The 16,055-nt window shown below is 46.8% G+C and overlaps 1 protein-coding gene across 1 annotated transcript; it reads right to left on the bottom strand.

The window, feature by feature from the left end:
* Positions 1 to 708: 708 nt before the first annotated feature.
* Positions 709 to 14,593, bottom strand: LOC309681177 (uncharacterized protein; the record flags this gene model as incomplete). The annotated part of the gene is made up of 12 exons (XM_082495016.1): positions 709 to 951; positions 1,135 to 1,260; positions 1,717 to 1,878; positions 2,311 to 2,467; positions 3,018 to 3,100; positions 3,952 to 4,489; positions 10,949 to 11,175; positions 11,296 to 11,421; positions 11,854 to 12,015; positions 12,268 to 12,424; positions 12,948 to 13,030; positions 14,009 to 14,593. The coding sequence occupies 12 exons, from the start codon at positions 14,591 to 14,593 to the stop codon at positions 709 to 711; spliced, it is 2,649 nt and encodes an 882-aa protein (XP_082351142.1).
* Between the last annotated feature and the right edge of the window lie 1,462 nt (positions 14,594 to 16,055).

The raw sequence follows: 16,055 nt of genomic DNA, 5'->3' as shown, positions 1-16,055 counted from the left end.
TACCAGTAACGTGTCCTGGGAGAGGGAGTTGTCTCCTGGCCTTATTACAAAGGAACAAACCAAAAAAGGCAGTTTCCCTTTTTGTGGAAATGCCGCTCTTACCTTGTATATCTCCAGTCTTGCAGGGTGGGACTTGGGGCTGGCAATGGGAAGATGCAGTTGCAGTATAGGTGTGGCTTGTCCTAATGACTCCTCCTCCTACTCCAGTTCCTACTCCGATTCCTCCTCCATGACTAGTGGGATAAATTTGGTGAAAGGAATAGGGAACTTTAGAACTTTACATGACACTAAGGAGGGCATGAAGTCTCAAACTATGTCTTTTATAGGGCTTTGGGGATTTTACATTGTGTTCTTTTTTCATTTTCAGAGTTGCTTTGCATTTGTGCCCCCCTTTGGCATGGAAATGCATTGAAGAGTGTTGCAATTAATTCTTATTACGACAGTTCTCTTACTGTAGAAACGAGATTGTTACGAATACTGACATCATACAAGTAATTCTGATGTCGTAACTAGCAGTTAACAGATTTGGTTTCTCTGCTTTGCAGATCTGGAGGAGTGTTTAGTTCAGATTTGAATGTTCATCACAGGATAGTTGCTCATAAGGCAACTTTTTCAACTCAAAGAGAGCATTAAGATGGACTAAAGATTATGTTGGTTTGCCAGTCTGTAATACAGATCCTAGGTATTTTCATTTATTCTCTAGTGGATTTAGATGTCTACGTACATAAGGTCCTGCTGTCCTCCTTCCAACAAGCACCGGTAGGTCTGAATCTCCTGCTCCAAACGGCACTTGACGTCCAGTAAGGTCTTGTATTCTTGGTTCTGGCACTCTATTTCTGCTCTTATTTCAGCCAATTGCTGCTCCACGCATGTGATCTGGTTCTGTAGCTCTCCAAGGAGCGTGTTGTACTGACACTCAGTCTCAGCCAGAGAGGATTCCAGATTATTTCTCTAATAAACAAGACACCCAAACAAAGAAACAACATTAATTTAAGCGTCACCCTGGAGCTTATTATTTCCAATGCAAACATGAAAGAGCTATTCACCCCGTCACGCTGACTGGTAGGTCTGGCTGTTCGTGCTAAGAAACCCAGCAGTAACCGCGTCACAGCAGGAAGTAAACTCACCACCCACCTGGCTGAGCTGAGCCTGGAGATCGATTTCCAGGGCTTGCAATTGGCGTCTCAATTCCGTAACCTGGTTGTTGCACGTCTCTACCTCCTGACCGCTTGTAATAACTTCCCGATTCACCTCCTCAATCTGAAAATCACCAATCCAGAATAAAAAGCTTCAGAGAATATCTGTGTACGTTGGGCTTGCTTTTACAGAAACACAATACAGTGAGTGGCAAAAAGAGAAGGGAGCAGGGCGAGTTCTCTGGGCGCTGGGCGTTAACCGCCAGCTTCAACTGCTTGCTCTTTTTACAAATCGCATTAACCTTGTGGCTATTAAGTCTCTTTAATCCAAACGTGGAATATGTCAGTTCCAACAACACACCACAAGGCCTTGCGGCAAATGCGGCTGTTCCAGATGGGACAAAACAAACTGGTCAGACAGGCCTGTGTCTGGTGTGGAACACAGGGGATAATGAGTGCTGATCTTGGGCTTCACTGTAAAGGAACAACTGCTTATAGTCTCCATGTCTGCTTTCTGAAAGGCTTCTGTGCCCTGAAATGTGCGTGTGAGTTTGTTTCGCAGGAGGTGTGTGCCCCTTACCTTGCACTCGTACCAATCCTCAACTTCCTTGCGGTTGCGCGCTATCAGTGTTTCATACTGGCACCTCAAATCCTCCAAGATTTGCCTGAGATCTGGTCCAGGGCAGGCATTGACCTCCACACTCACATCTCCAGTCGATTGTTTTCTCAGACAATTCATTTCCTGGAAATATAACCCAGGTCAGACACGTACTGGCTTTTGAGAGGCAACGCAGAAGAGCAGAGCTTGGTGGCCGAGAGCAGCCCTGCCCGCCAGGGCTGCCACCCCGCTGGGGCTGTAAAGCCCTGGAAGATGGTGCAAGTGTTTTCCTCAATAAATCTGTTGGGTAATTTCTTTTCTCATCTGCTGGAGTCAGCAGCAACTTCCCCCCCCTCTTGCTCTCCCAGTGCCAGCGCAGCCCCGAGAGCAGCAGCCGCGGCACTGCCAGAGCTCCCGCACCACCCCTGGGCAGACGGGTCTGAACCCCAGAAGTGTCTGCTGGGAGAGCTGTGGCGAGAAACTGCTTGGTCTTTACTTTTAAATTTAGAACCCATTCGTGTAGGCAAAGTTTTATGTCAGGGCCACAGTGCTCCTAGGGAAGGGGCAGGACCCTACCTCCTCGTGGTTCTTCTTCAGGCAGCAGAGCTCCTCCCGCAGCGACTCCAGCTGTGCCTCCAGGTCAGACCTGCAGAGCGTCAGCTGATCCAGGACTTGGCGTAAACCATTAATGTCAGCCTCCACGCTCTGGCGCAGGGCCAGCTCTGTCTCGTACCTGGTTTGTGCAAGAAAGCAGAAACTCAGAAGGCTCATGTCTCCCATGCGGTTTATGCAAAGCTCTCCTTTCCCACCTGCCTGCTCTAAGCACTATTTTGTTGGCTGAGCTGAACGCACTGTGTGTTAGATTTCTGCACGGCACTTGGTGGCTGTTATGTGAAACTTTTCTTCCCCATCTATCTTTTTCCTGCTCCTGATCACTGTGTGTTTGATACCACTCCTCCAGCTGTATTTCTGTGTTGCTGATCCCAATCTGTGGTGGTCTGTGATGGAAATGCGCCAACTATACCTCTAAGGACCACTCCCTCCGATGTCAGTCTCCAGCCCTCACCACAAACCCTCTTGCCAAATGTTTTACCCAAGAATACTAATTAAAGGAGGGCTGGTGACCAAGAGCGAAACGTGTTTCATCACTCCATCCTGGCCTAAGGTGGTGTTGTAGTGAGGCTTGTCTGAAGTCTCTGTAATTAGCGCACCGAGACTCCACAAGTGAGATGTAAAGGAGCAGGAAGGAGGCTGAGGGTTCATCTACACAGAGGGGCACTCACTTCACTCGGAAGTCATCGGCAGCCATCCTGCTGTTATCGATGTCCAGAATGATCTTGTTGTTATCAATGGTTGCGCAGACAATCTGGAAAAGAGCAGACCATGAGAGGTGTCTTACCTTGCTCTGCTGTTATACTCTATAGGTCTATCTAGGTTGCAGTTAGGTAGTAACTCTTCACAATTTCATTTTTCTGTTACCTTCTGAAGTAACCTTGCTCCTTGAGCAGAGCAGTGGCAGGAGGTAGCTTTGCCTCCTTAACTCACAGTCAGTAAAGAAAAGAGGTTGGGACTTCCCGGTTTCAAGGTCTGAAGAAGGCAAGTTCTAAAGATAGTTCACAAAGAAGTGAACCTAAAGAACCTTCCCTGAGACATTCTCAGCTGACATTCAGCCCATTGTGTTCTTGGCTTCAAGGTTAAGGATCTTCAGGAAAGATAGTTGGAAGGTATCTTTAAGCCTTAAGATCAGCCATAACTTTCACTGTGGGCATATTAGTATCAGGCTCTTTGTGCCACTGCAGCAATCAATTTTAAATACTCAACTTTTCTCACCTAGAATTTATGATGATACAGCATTTGATCTGTATGTTTTGCTCTTGTTCCGTAGTTCTCTTTGCTTTGCTCTTCCTACTGGGCTGATACCACTACATTTCCTCAGAGCACGCTTGGTAATGTCTTATTTATAATTGTATAGTCAAAATACAATGTAACAAAGCATCCTTTTCCTTTTCAAGAGTATTATCCCACCTGTAGCACCTTGCAGCATGCAACTTTACTATCCACCCGCACTCAACAATGTCACAGGGGAACATGCCAAATTTTATGTTTGCAAAGAAGTCTAACAGCACCAAAGTTACCTCTAAGAATTGCAGTGGGTTCTAAATACAAATTCAGAAATAAGCTTTAAGTAGAAGAGGACAAACTGAGAAAGGGGATTACCTGATTTTGAAGATCTTCGATTTCCTTGTAATAGCAGCTGTAGTCCCGGGGCTCGCAGGAGAGACCCTGTGTAGCATACCACTCTCTGATTCTGCATTCCAGCTCAGCATTTTCCTTCTCCAAGCACTTCACCTTGTCCAGATAGGAAGCCAGGCGGTCATTGAGATTTTGCATGGTGACCTTCTCATCGCAGGATGAAAGCAAACAGTCGCCACCAAGACCACCAACAACCACACCGCCTCCAAGGCCAAAACCGAGGCCATTGCCATAGCAGTTGCCACCTCCATAGCTCCCACCAGCCAAGCTCCCAACACTCAGTCCCCCTCCATAATTCACTCCACCGCAGTAACTCCTTCCAGAAAAACCTCTGCCACTGCCTATCCCATAGGAAGAAATCCGTGCTCCACCACCACCACCAATGATACAGCTGCCACCACTGCTCCTGCCTTTGCTAGACACAGTAATAGTCTCCTTAATGTTGCAACTCATGGCGACAGCAGTTGGAAATGCAAGCAGAAGCCCAAAGCAAGATGCACAGCTTGATATTAAATCAGACTGCGAGTTGTCCGTTGCCGCGAAACTCTATTTATACCTTCCTCAGTGGGTGTCACCACTGTTTCTTCTTCCCATAAGGCTGGCTACTCTAGCCATTGGTGCCAAGAATAATTTCTCAAAGGGAAGTTTCCTTTCAAGAATCCTGGTAGACAAGGAAGATACTTTACATGTCTCTTGCTAATTTCAAAAATACATTAGCAATAATGTTTTATGAATCATCAGCTTTTTGTTTATGATGCAAACTTTACAACATTAAGCCAGGAAAAACACTGTCCTAAATTATATACCAGGAAGAAATCATTAAAGGTTATTGCATCAAAGAGCTCTTTATCTCTCATTAATTTATTTTCATTTTATTTTGAGTTGAATAAGCAGTTTTCCTGCAAGGTGCTGATGTTGGAATATGTAAGATGAAAAAGAAAGAATAAATACGAAGTTTGACTCTGGAATGATGTATGAGGAATGATGTAAGAACTTTGTGGAAAGATCAGAGACACAGAGATTAACCTGTAAGTCTCTCCATTGGCAAACTGACAACTCCAGAGCACTCTGCTACGCAACAGGTGAGACCATGGAGTGATCTCTTAATGGACGTGGATGAAAGGTTCTTCATGTATGACCGTGGCTCTCCAGTAATACACAAAGGATTTGTTTGTTTATGTGGAGAGTGTAAAGTAAGGTAAAAGTACTTTAAATATTTCCTGTTGTTCAGTGAAATATGTTTCTGCAGTTTTCATCATTACGGGTAGTGATTGTTGCTGGGGAAGGGTGGGTGTTTTGAAACAGTGAATGGGAGTGGAAACATCCTATGGGCGATTTCTCTGTCAATATGTGCTGCATTCTAATAGGAGGTTTGGGACTACTGTCCTAGGAAATATAAAGACAGAGTTGCTGATAAAGCTGTCAGAGCAATCGTTGCCCGCTACAGTTCTACACTGGCTTGGAGAAGATGGGTTAAGTACAAACTAGAGGTTCTTCTCTATCACTAAGGTCTCCAAATCTTAACTAGGCAGAGAAATTAAAAGGTAAGAATCCTTTCACTTTTCTGACATCAAAATTCAGGGTAAGCTTATTTTCATGAGCTGTTTTGCTGAGACTCAAGAGCAATGGCCTTCTCTGGGACAACCTGTTTCTACCGGCCGTCGAGCAAGAGACAGGCATTCCACAGCTTTCTGACAGTAACCGTTCACTGTAAGAAATGCTCTGAGCCTGCTTCACCAGAGAACAAGTGAGCTCAAACTCTTGCTCAGACCCTCATTCCGTGTCAGGATTGTAAATTGGAATAGCTATTATTATGGCAAGTAAATAATCCCACTTGGTAAAGGACTGGATTATCCCCGTATTCATGGATTTGCCCGTCATTTTATTGCTCTTGTCCTCCATATTTCTGTTGAAAAGATGCCTCCCCTTATCTCTGAATCCTTGGATGTTACTCATCCAGTACAATGAAAGGCAGCGGCATTCCTGTGATATCTCCAGCAGGCTGGAGACAGAGGTGTGGAGAGACTTGCTCAAAGTGATTTACCTAAAGACAAAGTGTGCGCCTCTGGCAGTCTGCAGTTGAACCCAGGGCTCCTGTGTCAGACTGCAGTGCCTGAACATGAGCCTGCCCTTCCTTCCCAGTTGTGCTCTACGCAGTCCTCAAATACAAAGCAGCAAAGCTCAGAATAAGTAAAAACTCTAATAAAGTTATTGCATATAGGAAGGAATACCCAGATTTCATTATTAGGACTGTAGAACATAATTGGAGTCAGGGTGTGGTGGTAAGAATGAACCGAAACTGATGTAATATCGCATGGCTTGAAGCTTCGCCTGTCCCGCGTATGATTCCTCAGGAGTTTCCCAAGAGCTGTCTGCAGCAAGCATCTTTTCTGAGTGAGCACACATTCCTCCCTCTGCTCCACAGTTATCATTTTAGCACATCAGAATAATGCAGGCAGAAACAGGGAATGACTTACTCCTTTGTGGGAGTGGAGGATGTCTACGTGCCTATTGCGGTAATTGTTGCGGAGAGCAGAGAGGATGGCTCCTGCTCTTCTGAGATAGGTCGGTCCCCTGTGGGCCTCTCTCTGCTGCGCACGGTCAGCGGCCCCTTTGCCCGGGATCCGTCCATGGCGCATGCTTGCCCTCTTTCTTGCTATTTTTCCTTTTTGTCTTCAGGAAACGGGTGCTCTAGTTAAGCTGAAATAAAATTAAATAATTGTTCTGAAGACCTTAAAAAAATAAATTAAGCTTTCCGTGCTATTTTCATCCAGTTATTTGAACTTGTAAGCTTCCTGGGCCTGTCTCATTAGCACAAAGAAATATGGAAATCACATGGAAATGTAGTTTCCAGCCCAAGGTTTGCAGCTCCATAATTTGCAGCTTTTTAATATATGGGTTGGGGAACTGTTTATCACAAGCTGCCTTCTCATGAGCTGCTTTCCAGACGCATCCCAACCTGTAGGTCCACAAACAACATCACAGTGTCTCAGGAGCTGCGTCTGTACACCCCCGGGGGCTTTCCAGAGGCATCTTCACTAAGTCTGGATCATCAGAATCCTTCTGGCCGTGTCATTAGGTCTCTTTCACCTCTCAGGAATTTAGGACAGCTCCTCTGTGAAAGTGCGTGCTCTGCACCTGCCGGACCCGGTGGGAAGGGTGGGAAGGCCTTTGATATGGGTACAGGGACTGAGGTGGAGCAGCTAGATGTCAGTAGCAGTTCGCAAGAGAAGGAGACTAGCCCAGACCTGGTGGGAACGGGCTGGGGCTCCCAGAAGAAAGTGGCAAGATTTTCTATATGGTGGGTAGCCTGGAGTTTCCAGAAAACTGAAAACTGGAAGAGCGTCAGTAGAGTATCTTTATATTTTTGGAAATGAGAGTGTGAGGACTGGTAGATTGGGAAGCATTAAGGCCAGGAAGGGCAGCTGTGCCCTTTCTTTGCACTGAACAAGGGAGGAGAAGACAATGGGAAAGGAAAAAGGAAAGATTTGCTTTCTGACTTCTCAGCCAGAGCTCTGAAAACAACGGGGATACCCACAGAGGAGTCCAACCAATGGAAATTTGCCATGATAGCCATGATCAGTATCTCTTTTTGATCTCTTGTGAAGTGCTGGCCTTGCACATCTGCTGAGAGATTTCTGCGTCAAGTCTGGGACTTTCTGTAGGGCTGGAACTGATCTTTAAAGAAGACTTGATCTAGAGTCTTGGTTTAAAAGCTTCTGCCTGCTCTTCTGAGGCGTTGTTGCAGTTGTTCCGGTGCTCCATTTTCTTATTGTGCTCTGGCCCCTGGATACTATCGGGTGTAGTGTCTGGTAGATGAAATAAAAGAAAAAGCACTGAGACATCTGCTCTCCATAGCCTTTTCCAGCAGGAGAAGGGCACCTTTCACCTGCGCCCTCATACACTGATGATTGAGCTTCTTCAGACACTTGCTACCTACGGGCCCTGGAGATGCTGCTTTCTTGGAAGGTTTCAGGTTGTGTTAAGTCTATTTCAGTAGCAACAGAGAAATTGGTGTCTATATAAAAGAACTGACGCTAGAAAAGTGTCACGCTGTACTGTGTAGATGGTCCTGAAGTGTCTTTGTACCCTTTCTCCTCCTCCCCTGAGGCTGGCTGTTCCACAACCTCCAGCTTTCGATGGCAAAGGAATAACCCAGAGTTTTCTTTTGCCAGGTCATCTTGTAAGTGAATACGACTCTTTCTGCAACAGCCCCATCACAGTGTACCAGAAGTAACAGTGGCTATATCCAGTGCTGCTGGTTTAGCTGGGAACCTGCAGGGTGGAGTGGACGTGTAAAACCGATTGCTGCTTGTTTTTCTGGACCAACAGACAATTTAATTCTCAAAATGCCCTCCAGCTCATAATGACTTTTAAATGAAAAGTCTCCAAACCCAGACTGACTCTGCAAGCTCCCCGTGGCCGGTTCCCATGGCTGCTCCCACCAGAACTGCTCCAGGGCTCTGAGTTGCCAAACTGCTGCCCTCGCTTCTCTAGGCAGGTCAGTACCAGGACGCATGCACACTACATGGCTGCTGTTCCAGGCCCAAAGGAGGGAGTGATCTTTGCCTTTCTTGTGAGATTTAAGACATAATGGCTCTGTGTATCCAAAGGCCCCAGCTGGCTTTTTTCTCCATCGTATTCCCTGTTGAGCTGCACTTTTTTAGCTCCCATCCTGCCCTCTCCAGTTCTCCAGAGAAGGCATGTCTAATGTAAGGGTGATCTTTTGACAGTTCCTGACGTTCAGGTTGAAACTCTTTGAAACAGAAGGATGACCAGTAAATGACTCGGTCACTATGTGAAAATAGATAGGAAAGAAACCTTTTGCTTCCAGTTCCTTTCCCAATGGGAAGATTCCTACCAAATGAAAGGGATAGGTCAGAATAGAAGTCATGTCAGCAGAAATGGAATCAGTTGTGGAGACCAAGATTTCCTCTTCAACCTCATCACAGTCCCCAGGCTGGATGATGAGGTGTGAGAGGGCCCAGCCCTGGTGTGTCAGCGCTAGGCTGGGGCCGAGGCGGTCTGTCTCCAGATGTTCCATCACTGACTTTCACAATTTGTCTGAAACTGTGTTTTAGCACAGTGCTCCGTGGGAAGCACGCAGGCATCTGCCTGATGGGGCTGTCTGGGTACAGCGTGGAGGATGCCATGCAGGAATGGGCAACGTATGCTACAGCCTTCGACAGGGAGGAGGTGGGCAAGACCTGCGAGGTCAGCGAGGCCATTCCCTGGCTCCCGCTGGCAAAGCAGCTTTGTTCCCAGTGGAGTATGTCCCTGACCAGTTTAGCTGACCCTTGTGCATGGATCAGCACCTGGTTTTCTAAAGGAACTCAGTTTCCAGACACAAGTTTCTTGATTGCATCAGGCAAAAGCAAAGTTTTATTAGAGACATTTTTTCACCAGCAGGTACGTTAGTGACCATACTGCTGGTTAACTCCAGCAATAGTCATGGTGTTTGGGCACACGCAGCAATACAGACTGGAAAAAGCAAATAGCAAAACAAAGCAGAATGTGGCCCAACGCTCTGCTTATCCCTCTGACACAGTGCTTAGCATTGCTGAGTAATACAAAAGAGCTCCTTGCTCTTTGCAGAGGCATACGGTAAATATTCTCTCTCTTCATCCATGGCTCTGCTTCAGGGTTCTCTCGTTGGATATTCTCATTTCTCTGCTTAATCACAAATCCTTCTGCAAGGCACTGGAGAGATCAAAGGAAACATTACTTTGTTTATAGCAAAAATAGGTTCTTTCCCACACTGTCATTCTATACACGGGATCATTTCACAAGCCAATTCAATTAGAATTTCAGATAAATACTGTCCCTTCCTGGAAAGGTCTGATCGTTGCCTGCCAGTCAGGCAGATGGGGTTTGTAGCTTTGTCCTTTTACATAAAAATGCCAAATGGTGGGAGCTGCAGACATCGCACCAGCAGCAATCTGGGTGAGGGAACGGCACCAGGGTCTGTGCCAGAACAATGCTCCAGCTCACACTCATTCTCCTGGACCAAATGTCACCATATTTCTTTCTTTCTTTTTCAATTTGGCTGGAAGTTTCCTCCTGAAATATTACTGGGAGTCTTCTGCCAGTATTCCCATGATTCCTGCTCTTTTTTTTTTTCATTTCTGGGCACTCCTGCTTTCTCCTACTCTTTCCTTTGTCCCAGATTTCGCGTCAGTGCTTTCTCCATGTTCTCCATGGCTTGCCTGCCTGCTGACTCTCTCGTTCTCCTTCCTACCCCTCTTCCCCCTCCTCCCTTTTTGCAGTTCTCATCCTTCCCAGCAGAGTGGCAGCTACTGCTGTCACAGCCTCCTGAGAGCACTCGTCGTAGCCACTTCTCTGCGGCCTCCCATCACGTATTTCCCAGTAGCCTCACAATAAAAGTTGCAGATAGCCCCTGTAAGCTGCGTGGGAAGCATCTATATTGGTGCCTGTGGTTGTTGCATTCGAACAGACTGTGGAAATCTTGTGGAGTGTTGGAGTTCTTACCTTGTATCTCCGCAGCTGCGCAGGATGGCATCTGGGAAGATGAAGTGTAAGTGTGGCTTGTTCTAATGATCCCTCCTCCTCCTATTCCGCTTGTTCTTGCGACTCCTCCTCCTAGACCCGAAGACTGACCAATTCCTCCTTGCTGACTAAGGGAACAGGAAAATAACATTTTAGGGAAGGAAATGACAGATAAACTAAAACTACTTTGCTTGTTGTCCCTGCTGCTCTCAATCTGTTTTAAATTTTGGCAGAAAATTGGCAGAATGTTGCAGTGACCTTTCTTCTTGTGGCAGTGGCTGGCACAGGGTAGAGAAGCAGACTATCACTGTTGATTGCGAGGCAGCTCAAATAGGTCAGTGAGGGTGAAGGAGCTGTGCAGTGCCTCTACCTATTGCTCACTTTGCTTTTATGTTAAAATACCCAGGACACATGTATTTTATTGTATCGTCTTGTGCGTCTCAAGCCTACTTACATAAGGTCCTGCTGTCCACCCTCCAGCAGGCAGCGGTACGTGTGGATCTCCTGCTCCAGACGGCATTTGACATCCAGCAGGATCTTGTACTCTTGGTTCTGGCACTCCATCTCCGCACGCAGGTCAGCCAGTTGCTGCTCCACACATGTGATCTGGCTCTGGAGCTCAGCAAGGTGGTTGTTGTAGCGACACTCCGTCTCAGCCAGCGAGGATTCCAGGTTGTCCCTCTGAGCAGTGACATGTGGCACAGTACAAGTACAGGCATGAGAAACACTGCATTTTAACGATGAATTCTTACACCAAGGTGGAACGGTGAGAGCTGAGCTTTACCCCCACTTACCACCCACCTGGCTGAGCTGAGCCTGGAGATCGATTTCCAGGGCTTGTAATTGGCGTCTCAGTTCGGTGACTTGATTGTTGCACGTCTCTACCTCTTGACCACTTGTAATAACCTCCCGATTCACCTCCTCAATCTGAAAATCACCAATCCAGAATAAAGATGTTCAGGGAATGTTTAATGTAAGTCAGATTAAGTATTAAAGAAAGGGCAGAGAAGCTACCAAAAACATGAAATGAGAAAGGTCTGGGTGACCTCTCTCATCCTAATGGAGTGTAAACCGTGCTCGTCATGCCTCTTGCTCTTCTAATAGTACTGGTGTCCTGTTCTTCTCACCGCTTGCTGCTTTGTAAAGAGTTCCTGCCTCAAGTCTCACTAATAGGCAGCAATTCCTGTCACCCCATGAGAGGGGTGCAGAGTGGCAGCATCCCCTCTGTCACTTGGTCAGTTTAAACCAATGCTAAATGCTGTTCCCGTACGCTGGGGGGTTTTAACGTGTAGTAAACCACCGTGGAACCATTGTCTGGGTGTCAGCCCAGGAAAGTCAGAACCGCGTAAGTGTACTCACCTTGCATTCATACCAATCCTCAACTTCTTTGCGGTTGCGTTCAATCAACGTTTCATACTGGCACCTCATCTCCTCCAGGATCTTCCTCAGGTCTGGGCCAGGGCAGGCGTTGACCTCCACGCTCACATCTCCAGTCGATTGTTTCCTCAGACAGTTCATTTCCTGGAAACACCACCCAGCTTGTGTCATTTTTTTAAAAAGAAGGAAAACACTGTGGGAGCTGAGGTCCCCCGTAGGGAAGAGCAGGTGCCCTGGCAGAGACCCTCTCTGCTGGACATTCACAGCTCCTTGTTCACATGAATTGTCTCCACCAACCACTTGCCCGGCCGCAGCCGGCACCCCGGGGCTGGGGACCACGGAGGGTGGTGGATCCTGCGTGAATTACCGCTTTTGACTTGAGGGGCAGGACCCTACCTCCTCATGGTTCTTCTTCAGGCAGCAGAGCTCCTCCCGCAGCGACTCCAGCTGTGCCTCCAGGTCAGACCTGCAGAGCGTCAGCTGATCCAGGACTTGGCGTAAACCATTAATGTCAGCCTCCACGCTCTGGCGCAGGGCCAGCTCCGTCTCGTACCTGAGGATGAGAAAGAAAGGAAGAAAGAGCAGTCAGTGTCTGACACCACAGTTTGCTCTTTTTTTGTCATTTGACCATCCATCGTTCTTCCAGTGTTCTCCTAACTGGCCTCATGGGACGCTGAGAAAAGCAGTCTGAGGCTTGCTCCATCAAATCTGCCCTCGGTCTGCCTTCTCCAGAGCGTCTTCAGTGGGGCGGAGATGTCACTCACTGCATTTCTGCACTCCAACAGGGAAAGAAAATCTTCCCCTTCCAAAGACACCACGTGCCAGAATGGCAGCTCAGGTGAACCCACACTGCTCCCTGCCTGTGGATCCCTTCTGCTTTCTGAAGATCTCTAATCTCCACCCAAACATATTTTATTGTCCCAAACTTTCCATCCCGGAACTTCCACTAATGACGGCGGCTCTAGAGGCAGACCAGAGGATCCCAGAAGACCTCTCGGGGAACTCCTCTCACCAGCGCCGCGAGCAGGAGCGCAGTGACAGAGGTAGGGGACGGCTGTGAGCCAAAGGCTACTCACTTCACTCGGAAGTCGTCAGCTGTCATCCTGCTGTTATCGATGTTCAGAATGATCTTGTTGTTGTCTATGGTTGCACAGACAATCTGGAAAAAGAGCATTCACTCCTGAAGTCTCTTCCCTGTGTCCCCGAGCTCACGTGTCCCCTCTGGCCATGGCTACCTGCCCCAACCTCTTGGTCTCTCTCCTTTTTTTTCAATATTGGCCTGCAGGCATGGGGGGGTTGAGGAGTGCAGCAGTCATGGGGGCGAGTGTTCAGTGAAGTACGGTGAAGGCATTAAAATATTAAATAATGTGGTTCAGATGCAGACAGCCAGGGAGGTATAATTAGTGTTGTCCAGGAGCAGCCACAATCCACCTAACCTTTTAAATCTAAATCTTACTTTCATGGATGAGAGATTTAAAAGCTTTGTTTCAAGACTTAATTGTAAGGCTGCCTCATTCTGCTTGTTTCCTGGATTCTTTTCACTGTACCCTTCTTTGTGCATTGACATCCTAGAATTTTTGCCAAACACACTTTGCAAACAAATGTTAATTTTAAATTGCATACTCAAAATGTGTTATGGCAATGCTCTCTTTGTTCTCATTTTTAATTAGATGTCCTATATTTCACAATTCTGTATGAAAGAGTAAACTTGTAAAAAAGAAAATAATGTTTAACGGGAATTTTGCAGGACTGACTGATGACAGAATAAAATAGATTCAGGCAAATTAATGCAATCCATTATTTAGTTTTCTTTTAGTTGCTTTCTTGGCATATATCCATTTAACCACCTTGGCACAAACCTAATTCAGAAAGACTACTGAGCCAATCCAGATGTATTCCCTGAACATAACATTTTCCCCTTCAAATATATCTGATGAATAAAAGCAATGAAAACAGTCCAAACACTGAAGGTTTTGCCTCTGAGCTCAAGGACTTTCTACAGGCAGTTGTCTTAATGGCTGTTTACAGAAAGCATTTTACACCAATGAAATGTTACCCCTAATTAACGGCAGTAAGTTGTGAACCAACACCGTGGGAGAAGCTTACAAGGGAGAAAGCGGCTGAGAAATGATGTTACCTGATTTTGAAGATCTTCTATTTCTTTATAATAGCAGCTGTAGTCCCGTGGCTCACAAAAAGGGCCCTGCTTGGCATACCACTCCCTGATTCTGCACTCCAGGTCAGCATTTTCTTGTTCCAGGCACCTCACCTTGTCCAGGTAAGAAGCCAGGCGGTCGTTAAGGTTCTGCATGGTGACCTTTTCGTCACCAGAAAGAAGAATGCCATCACCAGCAAAACCACCTCCAACTACCCCTCCACCAAGACCAATACCAAGGCCACCTCCAATGCCACCGCCAAAGCGAGCACTGCCACCGCTGAATCCAATGCCTGAACATCCTCCGAGGACGGCGGCTCCTAAGCCCCCTCCATAGTTTCCACCAACCAAACTGCCAGTGCTCAGTCCTCCTCCGTAATTCACACCACCACAGTAGCTTCTACCAGAAAACCCTCGGCTACCGCCTATCCCGCAAGTCGTGTATCTTCCAGAAGAGACTGAGGAGATCCGTGCTCCTCCACCACCACCACCGCCACCAATAACACAGCTGCCACCGCTGGTCCTGCCCCTGAGAGAGCCAGTTGTCTGCTTAATACTACAACTCATTTTGAGGACAGCTGCAGATCCAACCCAAAGCCCAAAGCAAGATGCACAGCTTGATATTGAATCAGACTGTAGGGTGGTTGTTGCCGCAGATCTCCATTTATACCTTCCAAAGGGGGTGTCACCTATAGGGTGTTTCTTCTTCCCACGGGGCTGGCTAGTCTTGCTGTTTATGCCAAGAATAAATAGCCCATAGGCAGTTTCCCTCTAGAAATCCCAGTTCACAAGGAAGATACTTTACATGTCAGCAGCTTATTCCAAAAAGTAAAATAATGTTTTATGAGTCATCAGCTTTTTGTATGATGCAAACTTTACAACAAGTCAAGAAAAAAATTTGCCCTAGATTATGTACAAAGAAGAGCATCGGTATTTATAACATCAAAGTGCCTTTTATCTTTTATTAATTTGTATTTATTTTATTCTTAGTCCAATAAACATTTTTATATCACATGCTATGGTGAAGTTCGTGGAACGAAAATGGGAAGTTAATATAAATTCTCACTTCTGAAAAGCGTGAATAATGGTGACCGTAGTAGTGACAAGACCAGGGCTATGGTGGTGCAGATGTCTGTCACTTGGCACCACGACAGACAGTCAGTTTAGTAAGTCCTGTACTGCGAGATTTCTGAAATCACTGAGATGAGTCCCCCGTGGGTTCAGTTCCCCATCTGTGGCTTATATTTCTCTGGTCATGCAAACACAAGAAGACGACTTGCTCGCGGTGTGCGAAGATCTGGCCTGCTGCATGTTGGAAGTCCCTGTTTCTCTCTGGGTCTAGATGGTACACAGACTTGATGGAAGCTGAAGTGTATGAAGTACCTCTCTGAAGTTATTTTTCAATTACTTTAATTGCTGTCCATGCTGCTTCAATTTGTGGTGATCATAGATAAAGGAAGAGATGAGAGGAAAGGGAATATCCATGGGCGATATATCCAGTTCCCTGAATGGACTCAGATGTGATCCTGCGGGTCTTTGCCGTTACTGAGATCCTGCTGATCACAAAATAAGAAGGAAAAGAGCTTTCCGCATTTCTTAACTGAGTTTGTCCGAGCAGTAGCAGGCATTGGCACAGCCCAGCTAGTCATGGGCGCACCATCTCCAAACCTAGGCAAGCAATAGCCAGAGGAGCGTTCGGAGAACTGGCTGTGCCGGTGCAAGTATCTTTCTCTGCAGACTGCTGTAATGAGAGGATATTCTGCTCTCCAGGGGACGGAGACTGCTGTTCCCTACAGGGTGGAATTTCCGAGTAACTCTTACTCACAAGTAACCTTTGACTCAAGTATGTCCATATTTACAGGAGCAGTTGTGATAAATCCTCGTTGGCGGTGAGTGTGACACCTGACAGGGAGCCCTGAGAGCAGCCATCACCTCCAGGCAGAAGGGCAGAGAAAACCCGCGCTCGTGCGCTCAGCCACCTCTCGTTTACTGCTGGGCTTGAGGACTCTGTGTGCAGTCAGGTGGCTTC

Source organism: Vanellus vanellus (genome assembly GCF_965231255.1).
Source record: "Vanellus vanellus genome assembly, chromosome: 24".
Classification (NCBI taxonomy): Eukaryota; Metazoa; Chordata; class Aves; order Charadriiformes; family Charadriidae; genus Vanellus; species Vanellus vanellus.
The sequence above is the reverse complement of the archived record's forward strand: the minus strand, read 5'-3'. Positions and strand labels throughout refer to the sequence as shown.